Source organism: Sphaeramia orbicularis, chromosome 16, assembly GCF_902148855.1.
Source record: "Sphaeramia orbicularis chromosome 16, fSphaOr1.1, whole genome shotgun sequence".
NCBI classification, from domain to species: domain Eukaryota; kingdom Metazoa; phylum Chordata; class Actinopteri; order Kurtiformes; family Apogonidae; genus Sphaeramia; species Sphaeramia orbicularis.
In genome coordinates, this window is record NC_043972.1 from 29,630,480 (window position 1) to 29,645,425 (window position 14,946).

Below are 14,946 nucleotides of genomic sequence, written 5' to 3' on the forward strand. Positions count from 1 at the left end.
TGTAAAAAAAAAACTGTGATCAAAAAAGAAACACATTATTGAAATTATAAACTGTCATTGATAAAACAGTGACATCAAATACAAATATGATTTTTATTCAAAAACACATCAGAATGCAAAAAAAATATCAAAAATGAAATAATATAACATTTGATGTCCGTGTTTTAAACTTCAGCGAAACATTATCAATGTCAATACCTGTTTTGATGCCATTACAATTTTTTACAACACACGTTTTTCAATGCCAATGTTTCTTTTTTTAGTTTCAAAGTGCATTTTCAATGTGAAATTTTATTTTCAATATCAGACATTAAAGTCATTGTTTTGGCTCCATACAGATGGAAATGTGACTATTCTGGGGAGAAAAACTTAAAAGTAAGTAACCTGAATGTGCATAAAATATTCAGGGTTTTGCCACTGGCTTTTATCATATTTTATTTTATTTTATTTTATACATATTCTAGTGTTTAGGTATGTGCATTTATGATTTTGTCTTTCCTTGAGCATTTCATTATGCCTGATCTTATCCATTTCGCTGCTTTTGAAATGATCTTCACATGATGATGATGGCTCTTTTTTCCATTTCATCTTCTGTTAAAAAAGAGCTGTACTGTTCCATTTTTCATGTGTATACTAAAAATACAGCAGCTTAACTGAACACCTGTGCTGGTGTATAATGAGTTTCAACCAGAAAAATAAAATGGCGTAAGGAGAATTTTGACTTTTATAATGACTTAGCCAAGGGAAATCTTACATAACAGTGACTGGGGTTGGCTTTGCACTGCACATTAGGACTGTTTTAACAACCTCTTTATCATATTAGTGCACAATGTAAAGGGAACTAGTTAAATGTAGAGCAACAGGTGAGGTTGAACCAAAAAAAAAAAAAGGGAACACAGTCAAGGTTAGTCCTTACTTTCCTGCACAGCATCAATGCATCTCAACAGAAAAGCATTAGAAAGTAGTTAACACAGTGAGACAAGCAAAAGCAGACAACACACAATACACACAGGTAGGGCTGCACGATACTGGAAAAAACTGACACTGCGATTTTTTTAACCCTGTGATATATATTGTGATATGAAATAGCTGTGTGGTCAGACAAATTAGTTGTGCTACCTCACGTTGTGGGAACAATTGCAAGGCACTATCGACACAGAACACATTTCAATATTATCCTTCTTGTAGCCAAAATAATTCCAGATAACTATAAAAGCTTTTTTTTTGGCACCAAGTCTTTGTTTTCTGTGATTTTCTCTTGTTCGTTGCTCATTTTTCAGTGTTGTTACCAGTGACTCACTTCGTGTGTAGGGGCATGGTCTGCTTCAGCAAACCGATTAAGAACTGTGATTGGTGGATCGCTGCACGCAGTGTGTGACAAGTACCCCTGAAAGTAGTTGAGAACAGGGGTGTGTATTGGCAAGAATCTGGCGATAAGATATGAATCACAATACTAAGATCATGATATGATATATCACGATATATCATGATACTGTTAAAAAGGCAATTTTTTTGTTTGTTTCTTTTTTTAAATGATTATTTCCTTGAAGAATTGAATTACACCAGAAATATGCACAAATACTAAACACATTTTTATTTGATCACAACAGGATCTAATGCTATATCACAAAATTTTCCTGTGTTAAAACTTAAATTATGTTTTACAGACATTACAGTTTAAGATCCTGTTCAAATGTTCATATTCTATTTGTTCATAACTAACATCATAACATTATTTTTGTGCAATCCCAAAAAAGGAACTAACATTATTAAATAAAAGAGTCTTAAATAATAATAAATGAAATATAAACAAAAAAGTAAAACAAAAAAAAACAAAAATGAACCTCCACAATATCTGCATTTGAATAAATACCTAAAAATATCAATACAGTACTTTTCAATATCGATACAGTATTGTGAAATGAAATAGCGCGATATGTTACAGAACCGATATTTTCTTACACCCCTAGTTCGGAACATGTTGCGTTCAGTTGCCTCCTACATTGCAGGACCTACGATGCGACTATTGCGCACACGAACATTGCGATGACGATCCTCAAACGATATATTATGCAGCTCTACACATAGGCCTACGCGGATTCATGGAAAATCCTGAAAATCCACTGTTCGGAACTGGAAACTACCCCTCACTCTTGCCCTGAGGTTGAGAAGATGTATAGCTGATCCTCCTGAGTGGCTCATAAAATGTGCAGAGGCTAGACAGACCTCATAAACACAGTGGATGTACAGCTAAATGAGTGGATCCACAGCATTAACACTGCACTTAACAAACCACAACGAGCGACTTACTACTCACCACGATTTTCCATTACAGAGTTTGAGGCACACCAATCCACGGTTCCTGAAAAACAACATTTCGAGTGTCAGCAGCAGTGAGAGACATGCGCTTACACACTGTCGGTTAAAACAACAAGGCTGCATCTTTTTCCTCATGCTTTGTTGCATGAGAATCTCAAAAAACAACCAACACCAGGGGCTTTGGATTTATGCAAAATTAAGCCTTAAACGTGTTAATTAAAATTCCTCAAAAGCCTTAATTAACCTTTCAAGTGTGAAACTATCTGAAGCATCTTACACAGATTAAAATGATTCCCAAGTCCAAACACAGCTCACATTTTTAATCACATAAACCAACACTAGAGTAAATATTTCTACCACGCACCAAGGAACCCTGCCTGTAGCAATGTCAGAAAATGCAGAAGGTAACTGTGTTTTTACTACGTAGGGGAATAGTGTTACATGGCACCTGAATTCGATGACTTTTGCACACATGTACATATAAATAGGTATAAACATACACTGTTGAAAGTCATGGGTGGCGTGGGAGTGGTAGAGGTCCTCGGCAGCAGCACAGCAGGATCTGTTCAGGTTTCCAACATACTGAAGGTGGCAGCTCCTCCCATCTTAACCCCTCTGCTGAAAGAAACACAAAAATCATATAATAATCAGTCATAAATGGACACACAGGGTAGAGGGAGCAGAGGTAAAAAAAATTAATGAGGATTCATGACGATGAGGAGGAACACAAACATCTGGAGCTAATGAGGAAAACACCGTTTACAGCCGCTATTAAGTGTAATCTGGTATTACATCTACATAAAGTCAAATGTTGTGTGTAAAAGAGGTCAAAAAGACTAGAACATCCAAATGGTATCACATCACATTTAGCAGATCTTTATCGTCCTTAAATTTGATTCTGGGTGTAGTTTTAGACCAAACATACAATACTTACAACTAGTGCTAGGCAGTGATTAAAATTTTTAAATCGCAATTAATCGTGTGGATTTCTGCAATTAATCGCATATTTATATGGGGGGGGGGGGTTTGCCGGCACCAACAGCGTGTATTGCCTTTAAGTGATATTTCAGACTCGAAGTACTCCGATGATAAAAAATAATTCCACGTTGCAGTGCTTCCAAACAACTGTGCCCTTCTCACCCCCACCATCTGAAGACATTTAAAATGAAAATGTCTATGTAAAAGACTGGTACTTTTCTCCATGTTTATGTCCCCACCAGTTTATTTACGGTTGTGAGTGACTGACAGGAGTCTGAAGCCCGCTAATAAGTACTAATACTAATAAGCCCAATAATATGTGATGTTCAGTTGTTCAAAGCAAGCAAAGGGGGCCCTCTAGTGGTCGGAATAAGTTGCACTAACGTATGTTTTGTACTTGCGGTGTTCCTGTAGCCAGTTTGGACATAAGAAGGAACTAACAGACACGTCTCTTTCACTCTGTTTGTATGGCCTGAAAAATGTTTGCCTGTGAGTATTTTATGTTCAGTTGTTGTAAGAATGTATAGTATAAAATATCTCTGATGTGAACCTTTGTTGCTGGATAAAAAGCCATTGTAAATCTTAAATTAATCTGTAAATGCTAATTGTTAGCGTGTCTATGGATTTTCCCATTCAAGTTAGCATCGAGCTAGCAGTCTTTTTCCCATTTTGTATGTATGTTGCAGTTTTACAGTGAGTCTCAAGTAAAAGATTTGGAGAGAAGTTTTCGGCGTCCGGCTTTTCTTGGGAAACCTGTTGTCTATCTGCTGAGCTAATCCCTACACGCACACAAGCAGGGGCAGAATAATATAAGTTATACTCAAACGGCATTAACGTGAGATGAAAAAAAATGTCGGCGTTATTTAATGAATGCGTTAACGCGGTAGTAATGCATTAACTTGCCCAGCCGTACTTAAAACGTATCATTGTGTATGATTGAATATTCTTGGGTAGTGGTTTGCATGTATTCTGAAAAACAAGCTGCTAACATGACTAAAGAAGATGAATATTGCAGCAATATTCGTGTTTACATGCAATTGTGCAAACCCTGATTAGAAATATGTTTTTCTTCCAAGTTTCCCATTGTTGGCAGATGCTCCACTGCGTTTTATTCCTTAAAACACCTTCCTGCAAAAGGTTAGTTTTTAATAACTGCTCATATCCAAAAACCTCTTTATATCCATGTGGACTTCTTTCTTTGGCTTCACCCAAACGTGCACATCAGATTCATTTTCTACTTGTCCAAAGAATCCCCATAAAACCACAATAATATCAGCATATCTCACGTGCTTTACTCAGAAAATGCTCCATTCTGTAAAAGGCCTAATTCAGGGCATCCAAACAAAATGTGCTATTTATGTGGTTCCTGTCAAATAGTGTGAGCATGATTGTAATTTATTTTTGAGCCACAACTATTTTCCACTTCTGACAAAAGAATAGATTTAAAAAAATATATATTAAAGAATTCCCTTAAGACAGTGTAGGAGAAGTATAAGTTAAGGGGTGTGATTTCAGTGACATCATGCTGATGAAAGTGTTATAATCTTAGTGTGAACAGTTTCCTGGCACACACTCAGACTTCTGCTTCCAAATGGGCATTGTTCAAGCTATTCACAAATCACAAGTCAAAACCCTCTCATCAAAACACTTCAGTAATGTAATTAAACACTTATGTTGGCGAATGCAACAGAGGCACAGAAAAATCCTTTTGTGCCCGAAGTGGGTAAAACACTATGTAGAAAAACACATGATGTTGATAATTATTTTTGTTACTGGCTCTGTAAAAGGGTTTACTTATTTAGGCATATTAACCCTAAACAGCTTCCAGTAACCAAAAGCATCTACTGATCTAAAATGTTTAATAACTGTTGATCCACTAATCCTATAAATACATGTACATAATTCAGGTAAAATATAGTGTCTCAGCTTTTCTTGGTCATCAGCTATGACCCATTTGGAAGTTAAGAGACTGTAGTGAACGTGGAAACAGTAGTCGCTTTTCCATTGACCCTCAAATTATACAAATTTAACTTGTGCACAAAAATTTGCCTGATGGAAAAACAATTTCGCCATACCTCTTGTTTTTTGATGAAAATTTTTTGTGCTGGCAAGAAGTGTTTTTTTTGGGCGCAGCGAAATTGGTATATCACGCAAAGCTGCAATGGAAAGACCTTTTCCGCAACTAGTATCACATGAATTTAAAAAAAAAAACAATGTTACAACAAGCGAAGAAGAAGAGTTTTTAAAAGAAACATGACACGGTATGTGTGGACACACCAGGAAACCGAATCATTTTTAAATTTAGTGTGGGATAGAGGGGTAATATATAATAATAATAATGAATATATCTGTAAATCAACATGATATTTACGTTCGTCGCTATGTTTATGGAATGACTTCTCGTGTCATCTCGCGAAAATAAATAAACAAATCATCGCATTTGTGATTTAATGGAAAAACCAACATTACGCACTTCTGTTTTTTCGACATTTAGTAAATATCGGTAAAGTTTTGCACAGACGTCCAATGGAAAAACCCCTAATGACAGCCTCTGCAACATTGATTCCTCTGTAAAACCCATGGAGTTTGACAAATGACAGTGGTTGTTTTCATGTTCAGTTAATGATATATTCATGAAAATTTCTTTTTTTTTTCTTCAGTTTTCTCTGTTAAATAAAAGGCGATCACTTAGGAATGGTTAGATGTGATGAGAAAAATGCATTTGGAAGTCCCCTCAAAAACTGTTTTGGGTTTTTAAGGGTTCAAGAAATATATTGGCAAAGCCAACTAGTCTTTTCCAAATATTAATTTTTTTTAAGAGTAATATCAGGTGCACATATGGGTGCTTTTATGTGTAACTGTCTGTGTAAGGAGTCAGTTTTTGTAGGTTTAATGACATCTCAGTTTGGAGGTTAAAGACGAGGCACATGATCTTCATGTTGTTACTGACCCAGTGTGTGGCGTCAGAAGACAGAGCAGAATGAAGGAGCCCCAGGGCAAAGATCAGCAGAGGGGGAGGAGGAGGAAGAGGGAGGAGGAGGAAGAGGGAGGAGGGGGTGACAACATTAACTGTGATTTGAGTTCAGAGAGGAGAACAAGCCTGGCATCACCAGACTGAGGCTGTTGTAGGAACATTCAGTACAACAACGAGGCTGAACAGAACGTTAATGTGAGGGAAACATAAATTGAGGAAGCTTCTCTTTCCTACACCTACTACACCTGTTGCATATACCTGTTTTTTGAGAATGGAAATGTTAACATCTGCTTGTGTCAAAATGAAATTATAATAATAGATGATCAATTTGCAGAAGCACTGATATGAATCAATTTGTAAAGGCTGATCCAGATAATGAAGTAAAAATGCATTAATTTTCTATTATTTACATTAAAAAAAAACAAGTTATTGAGTACATGTGCTATTTTCTTACATATTATCACTTCACCTAAGTTATTACTCACTTATTTATTATTTGAAGTCATGTTAGAATGTAGTCCTAATTTCCACGCTCAACCCTGTTGTTATGTAATGCCCTCCAGGCGATGTGACAGCCATATTATTGCCACATTTAAACAGCTAGAGGAGTCAAAGAAATCTGCTCACTGACACCGTAAACACCGTACAGCTCAGTGAGTTACAGCACCGAGTCGATTCCTCTGACAGTTTGCAGTTTTCGCATCATCTTTCTTAGCTCATCATCTTTGACAGGTGTATTTTTTAGTTGTCTGACAGATTTTCCCTTTGGTTCTGCTGTAAAAACGCCACAAGATGATTTGAACTTGTTTTCAGTTGTGATTTTACTGCATCAGTGGCAGCAAAACATAAAATAAAATAAAATTAAAAAAAAAAAAAAAAAAAAAAAACACAAAGTGAGAGGTTCCAAAACTGACTGAGCTTCCAGTGCAGACAAAATCAGCTTTTAATGGTGAGACTGAATGATTACAATTGCAGTTGAAATATCAGCCTGTGGATTTATATAGTCACAATAGGTTGCCATTTAAAAGGAGGATTTTAGGTTAACTTAGCTACAGAAATGGTAAAAATAAACCTAAGCTCTACTCTGTGGTGATGCTTTGGACACTGAGCAGTAAGAGCTACTGTGTAAAACATGATAAATTAATTTTTAGCATGTTTTAGGCCAGTAGAAGTTTTAACTTGACATTTATGAATGCGTAATAAGTGTGTTTCTCACATTAAAATCCCACTCACAATATTACATCTTATAATCACATCATGACATTTTCACCATATCATAGAAACCTACCTAATGGACTTAAATACACTCGCAATTATGCTGAAAATCAGTTAGGATTCAATGCTCTCTATAAAATACCCCAGTGTCAAGGCACAATTTCAATTTTATGATCAAAAGATGACACCAACATTTAAAGACACTATTTACAGAGAGCGAACGCTGTCTATTCTGACTGATAGCATCTTTTCCCTCCAGAGCAGAGCATAGTTTTTCTGTTTCTGTAGAATAGATGCTGCCAGAAACACTCGGGTGCTGCATCGAAGTGTTGTTCCAGTAGGAAAACCCTGCCTTGCCTTCATATAGTGCAGTTTTGCAGTAACAGTGCTGCAGTATATGAAAGCCAAGTTTCTGGGGAGGATGAAAAAAATAAAAAATAAAGCAATATAATGTTGCTCGAACATTCTGCTTGTTGTAATTATCACTTTAAAAAATGTATATGACCAAACTGTAACTGTAAATGAGACCACAAAATTCCTCTGCAGTTTCTCTGCAAAGTAATCTTTCTGGTGGTCTAATGGATCTCCATATCATGTTACATTTCAGTAAATTCCTGGTCTAAACAAATTGCGGCAGCCTTGGGCTGTGGGCTTACATTATGTTCAATAAATGGAGAGATAGGAGGAAGAGCCCCAGTAGACTGATGATGATGGTATCTGAGATGAAGCACAGGCGACCAGTCTGACATGACTAAATCAATGATACATATCTTAAAATGAAGTAAAGCTCTGTTTGCCTGTGACTGTGATATAACTATTATATTATGTGTGCGAGGGTATTATTGTCTGTTCCTCTTGCAGGGAAATTTACTGGCAGGGTCAAAGGTAAAGTTCCCCATCAAAAGAAGAAGCCTGAGTAACGACATTTTACATCAAACAGAAGTCAAAACCCTGAGAATGTTGACTACAGTCCACAATCCTGTCTGAAACTACTTAGAAAGGACTTAAAAGTAATCATAGCTTTGGTCGCCCAGCCGTTGAAACAGACTGGAGGAGAACCCTAACACCACTGAGAGCAGGCAGATGTATCCGTGGTTGGAGATGAAATTTTTTACACTCCCGCCCAGTGCCACAGCCTTGGCTGGATGACTCAAAATAATCGAGCAGAGCGCGGAATGTTTCACTCTATCCAGGCAGGAAGAGAGAAAATATCTTTGGTGTCTGAAAGTAAGAGCAGATTTGAGGCAGTGAGGGGGTAGAGATACAAATACTGAGCATTTTCAGCCGTACATGCATAAAAGCACACGTGACTTCATGTTAAATACAACACAGGCCATCCACAAAGCGCTGGCTTGAGCAGACACATTCCATGATCAAATATCGCACTGTTTCACTTGCAGTTTTTTGTCAAGCTCTCAGCCTCTGAACACGCCGGTAAAAAAGGGATGTTGATGGCCTAGTTCCTTTTTTGAGTTGTTAACCCTCTCCCTGCTTTAAGTCACACAGGACGGATCAATATGAAAGTGATGACACTGTCCAGACCGACTGCAACTTCTGTCACTCCTCACTGACATGAAAGACCTGTTCTCAGAGACTTTTGGCAGCCGTCACTGCAGAAGCAGACAAGTAATGTCACCTCACGAAAAACAACCAGATCAAAGATGACATGACACAGATGAACAGTTAATGACTGGAACGTCTGGTCTATGAAGTTTCACTATTCTGACAGTGAACAAATTACCTCCCAGCCTCATCCATCTCTGCTTATACTATAATCATGTTCAGACTTCCATACAATCAGGATGCTCTATGAACCCACATCCTTTCAAAGATGATAGCTTTACGATGGATGTCACCAGCTGGGATTTTGTCCTCGTCCCAGCTTCTGTCCCACAAATGCACTCACCAGGAATAGGAGCACCAATCAGGTATGTGAAAGTGGCCTGTAAAGACCGCCTAGAAGTCCCGACTGTATAATCTTCTGTGGAGCGCACACACCCTCACTGGCGCACTCTACTAGAGCTGATTCAATTACGATGGGAGCGGAAACAGCAGCAGCTGGCTGAGTTATGCCATCTTTAAATAGCAGTTCACATTTCACTCCTGGGTTCGAGTTTTGGGCACAAAAGCCACCAGCGAGGTGGAAGAAAACCATTAGAGATACCAGTGTCAAAACAGACCTGACAAATGACATTATTACAGACAAACGCAGATGGTAAGAAGTACTCACAGGATGGTCCAGAACGGTATCAGTGATAGATTTGTGGCTCAGAAAACAAGGCTGCTGTCTGGACTTGGAGCACACCTGTGTTCTCGGCTTGGCCCTTTGCAGTGCGTATCTGAGCAGCGCAGTTTCCACACCCCTCTCCGAAATGGATGGACGAGGGTGTCTGTTCCCAATCCGGGCCGGGTGAGCGTCATCAGCGAGCCTGCCCCAGAAAAGCACCACTCACCGCAGGGACCAGTGGCCCACTTTTACAAGGAGCCCAAAATGCTCCTTGCCTTTGCTAAACTTTTCTCAGTGTCCCTCCACCTGTGTGTACACTGCACTGCAGCGGAATGGAGCATTACTTTTCCACCACATAATGCAATATTCACTACATTAAAAGGGAAGTGAGTGCGCAGAACCCAGGGGAAAAGTGTTGAACGTATGCTCATTTCATACCTCCAGCTTGAGGCCTGGATGTCCATCTCTGCCTTCTGAGTGTGAAGGAGAATGGGGGTGGAGCAGAAACATTTAGCTGAGAGCTACAGAGGAATCTCCGATCAGTCTCATATGAGGTCTAACTGAATCAATCAGGCCCAGCTGACAGCTTAACCATCTTGGTTGCCTCTTAATGGCCCATTAAAGAGGGGGGCTTCCAGTGGGAAGTGGAATGAGCTACCACACAAGACATGAGGCAGCATTTCTCCAAAGAGAAAATTAACTTCAAGAGATATTACGTCATGGGCAAGCACCGATAAAACCAGAGAAGATGGACTGGATAAACAAAGAAAGGTAGCCCCTGACCAGAAGATGCAGATCTGACTGCATCCATTTCATGACTTCCACTTGGAAGAACTGGTACAAACAAACAAAAAAGGATATTTAGACAACAGTATAGCCTTATGAAAACACTTATCCTGGTTTGTAGATTGGCAGTGTTTGACTTTTGCTTGGAAAAAAACACTTGTGCAATGTGAAAATACTGTTGTTTTTTTTTCCTTATGGCATCCAGTATTTTATAATGTCCTTGAAAAACAAAAACACTCTCCTTGGACAACTGTAGAAAAATGAGAAAGAAAAAAAAAGCAGAGCTGCGTAGACACAGTACACACTTTAATATACCAGCCAAGGACCGCAGTCATTGCTGTGAAGATGAAGAGCCAAGTGTATCACGTCTTCCATCTTTGCCCTAACAATCCATGTCCTAATTAGATCTAAATGGAGCGCCGATTTCTAATTGTATCACCGAGATGAGACTATTACTTAACCGCTTGTTTCCCGAGGCAAAATATAAATTACCTGAGCAGTCGAGTCGGTTCTATGTTGTGTGAAAAGCATCAGATTTGTTCAGCTGGTGGTCCCGGCTGCAGACGGAGCGCAGCGGCGTGTGGAGGCTCCGGCACCGACACCGACCTGCCTCCTGCGCACACACACACACGCACACACAGCGGATCTCGCGCCAGTGGACTCGAGATGCTGATGGGTGAATGGGAACCCACGATCAAGTCTGTCACGGCAAACGCTTCAACATCCGGTCAAACACCGAACGCATTTCAGAATAAGAAACTATGATGGGGAACGCATGCTGCAACATTATGCACTTTGAACAAGAGCGGTTACGAATGCGCACGTTTGTTTTTTAACACATATGGGACTGACTCAGACGCACATTGAGGGTTATTTATATTTATAAGCAAAACCCATCTGCAAATGCAAGATGAAGCTTAAATCCACAGTGCATTGATTGGAAACTGGTCAGCTCAGGAGAAAACGCGCATCCAGGCCTAAAAAAAAAAATGACACAACCGAATTCTATATCCATGCGTAGCCAATGCAAAAAAAAAACCAAAAAAAACCGGATCTTTTAAACGCATCTCGATTCGACACACACCATCCACATCCTGGAGATCACACACATCCTTTGTTGGGCATGGACTCCTCTGCAGAGCATCAGTGCAAAATGGAGTGAAGGTGGAAAACAGACGCATTCAAAAACAGTCATGCGTTCCCCAGCTGCTACACAAACCCCCCCCACACTGCCACATCTCCACATGGGATACTGTTGCTGCACATTTGTTATTTATTCGCGGTATCAGCTCGGTTTGTATCGCCCAACTTGGAGCGCAACAACCTTATTGTCTGATGTGGAATCCTCCCTCCACAAACAGCCACTGCGCTTCACTTCTGCTCCTGTGCGCTCATGTTACCTCTTGTCCTGACTCACCCTCCTCCTCCTCCTCCTCCTCCTCTGAAATTAGTTACAGCCGATGTAAAAATAGCAGCCTGGTCATTTCCTCACCTTTCCTCACACTTTCCCCCTCTTCCAAAGCCCGGTCCAAACATTTTACGCACTTACCGGAAACCATCCCGGGCTAAGCATCCTGGTCCTGGTAGTTCTCGGTGGAGGATGCAGCTCCTCTGGGGGCGTTGCAAACACTGCTCCTCTTTGTGTTGGGAAGACTTCAGTACCCACCAGGCTTTGCTGATGCATTGATCTGCGGTGGGGAAGAAGGGGAGGGGGAGGGGGGCGGAGGAGCATACCGTTATATTATCCAGCTTGCCTCTGTGATCCTGAGGCATGGAGAGGAGGTACTTAAACGCATCACTTTAATGAGATAAAAATAACTCAGGCTGAACCTTCAAATTCACCATATTTCCCCACATAAACTTCACATTAAAAATGTGTTTTACTCTGATTTCTTACAATTTAGTGTCAGTGGTGATTATGTGTAATTTTACAAAAAATCATTTTCATTTCTCTCCTGTCTCCTACTTAACCCTTTCATGCATGAATTGTGAGAACCTGAGTCAAGATTTATTTTTTGAGTGTTTTTATTCCTCCTTAGCCATGAAAAAAACAATGTGATTGAGTTTTTTTTCTATGGAGTTACAAAAATATCCATGCATTTCATTTTTGAAGTAAAGAAACATGTTTAAAACCCAATATCAGAAAGTAATATGAAAACAATGAAATAAAAACATTTTTAATGCTGCTAATCTGATGTCTTCTTACATTTTAACATATTCTAATGCTAGTAATTACTCACTTCATGGAGATAATATGCAAAAAAAAAAAAAAAACTTTTTGTCTAACAAATAACAATTGATTTACATTCAAACATGTCACAGTAGATCAGGTTTATCAAGAACAGCACAGTTACAGTAATGGTATGAATGTCAGTGTATGGGATGATGCATAAGTGTCCACTGTGTTGGCTGATATGGAACTAAAACAACAAAACCCATTAATATACAAGAGAACAGCTGGAGAATAACTGTCCACTGGAGTGACCTATGCATGAAAGGGTTAAAGTTCTTAAAAAGTAGTACTTTTTTTTTTTTTTTAATTTACAATTGTATATTCCTATTCCTTTATTATTTTGACCTGATGGAAAAATATTATGCTGTTGAATCTATCTATCTATCTATCTATCTATCTATCTATCTATCTATCTATCTATCTATCTATCTATCTATCTATCTATCTATCTATCTATCTTTATGGTCGTGTGTGTCTGTGTGAATAAAGTCAAACCTCTTAATAATTTGTTTGAAAAAGTTGCACTATGAAATCAAAATCTGACATTCAGCAATCAAAAGCATACCAGAATAAAAATAAGATCTGTTGTGGACAGTGGCGTGCACAGACATTTAGAGGGGCAGGTCCTCAGCCAACAAAAAAGGGCACTCCTCTCCCGACAATCCTGATCTGCAGTGTTTTCATAAATATTGGTCCGCAGTAACTTGCCATCACTGTTTATTCAGTATTACACATTTGTTAGCATTCTACAAAACAATGTACTGCTACTGCAATGGCCTTACACTTTTCACACCAAATAACTAGAAAAAAAAACATTCATACTTGTAAAGTACAATGAGCATAGGGGTTAAGAGTCCAGGAGCAAAAAAATGACTAGAGGAGGATTATGAACCACCCAACCGTGTTAAAATCTACAAAGCCAAAACTGAGTCACAAAACCATGACAATCACTAATTTACTGAACAACCTCTATCAACCTGAACAAACCAATATCATATAATCAATCTAGGACCGCACACTTGACACAACTGTGCATAAGGTCTAAGTACTTTCTGTACAATGAGAACTATTACAGTAACTCCCTAAAGGAGCAACCTCCTTGGTGTCATTTCTTGAAAGATTTTGATTACTTCAGAGATGCTGCCATTAGTGAAAAAAAACACCGGATATTAGTCACTATCAGCAAAATATTTTGTATCCCTTGTTCTCACAGGACAGCAATGCTCCAAAAATATGAACATCCCAGTATATGATGCCTTACTCTGGATTAAAGTGGACCTGTACTGGTCATGCTTATGACATTAACTGTGCATTGTGTATTACTTAAAGGCAGAAGAGGCACAAATTCAGTAAAAAATCGCTATAAATGCACCACACTGGACCTTTTTATTATGTGAATTACATGCGTGAGCAGAACCTATGGGGAGCAGCCATTGCTGGCCGTAAGTGACGTACCTGTTGTTGATTCCAGGTGATGAGCACAAGTAAACAAGCAGTAGTCAGTGAGCAGATGAAGTGGAAAGCACATACTCGACCTTGTTGTTTGTGCTGCCGTAAGCTTTGTACTCCAACATTGTCTCTGTTCAGCCTGACACCACAACAACACGCTCTTTTAGATACAGTTTGGATTAATAGGCTATTACATATTTGTGACTCTGGAAATATACCGGGTACTCACAACTTTTCACGCAAATAAGTAGCAGAGGATTTTCGTCAGTTTGCTGGTTCGCCCCTCCATCTCTCCTCACATTATCAAATGTACTGAATTAGCATTACCGGGCTGTGGGCCTTGACCTCTGTGACCTCTGTGTGACCTCTGTGTGACCTCTGTGACCTCTCCGCTTGCTACAGCTAATCAGCCGACACACGCTAGTATTGGGCTACTGGCTACACTAACCAGCCAAACTTGTGGGGAACGGGACAAAGATTTGCTTAAACAGTTGTAAATCAAAGGCACCGCCATTCCTACCAGTTTGTCTCTTGCAAAAAGTTGAGGCCATGCGATGTGTGATCAGCAATAGGGGAGATCTGACCAAACTGAGCAGGAGAGAGAGGCAGAGAGAGGAGGAGGACTCAGGGAAGGACAGGAGGCGCTGGGAATTATTTGGATTTAACTTAATATTAAAATATGATTATAATGGCATGTCCATGTGGACTGTATTGTCTTCTTTGAATGAGGAAAAAAATAAATAATTAAAAAAAAAGAAAAGAAAA

At 39.1% G+C, this 14,946-nt stretch overlaps 1 protein-coding gene across 4 annotated transcripts in view; it reads right to left on the reverse strand.

The window, feature by feature from the left end:
- Window positions 1-12,051, reverse strand: part of phactr4b (phosphatase and actin regulator 4b) — a 37,326-nt gene extending 25,275 nt beyond the window's left edge. The window contains exons 1-3 of one of the 4 annotated variants that reach the window (XM_030157739.1): window positions 11,992-12,051; window positions 2,820-2,937; window positions 2,318-2,362 (exon numbers count right to left, since the gene is read on the reverse strand). In XM_030157739.1, the coding sequence (XP_030013599.1) occupies window positions 2,318-2,330 (13 nt within the window). In that variant the 5' untranslated portion in view covers window positions 2,331-2,362; window positions 2,820-2,937; window positions 11,992-12,051. Of the gene's footprint in view, window positions 1-2,317; window positions 2,363-2,819; window positions 2,938-10,991; window positions 11,183-11,991 lie in introns of those variants that run through there. The other 3 variants (XM_030157740.1, XM_030157738.1, XM_030157742.1) reach the window with 3 other exon arrangements.
- Between the last annotated feature and the right edge of the window lie 2,895 nt (window positions 12,052-14,946).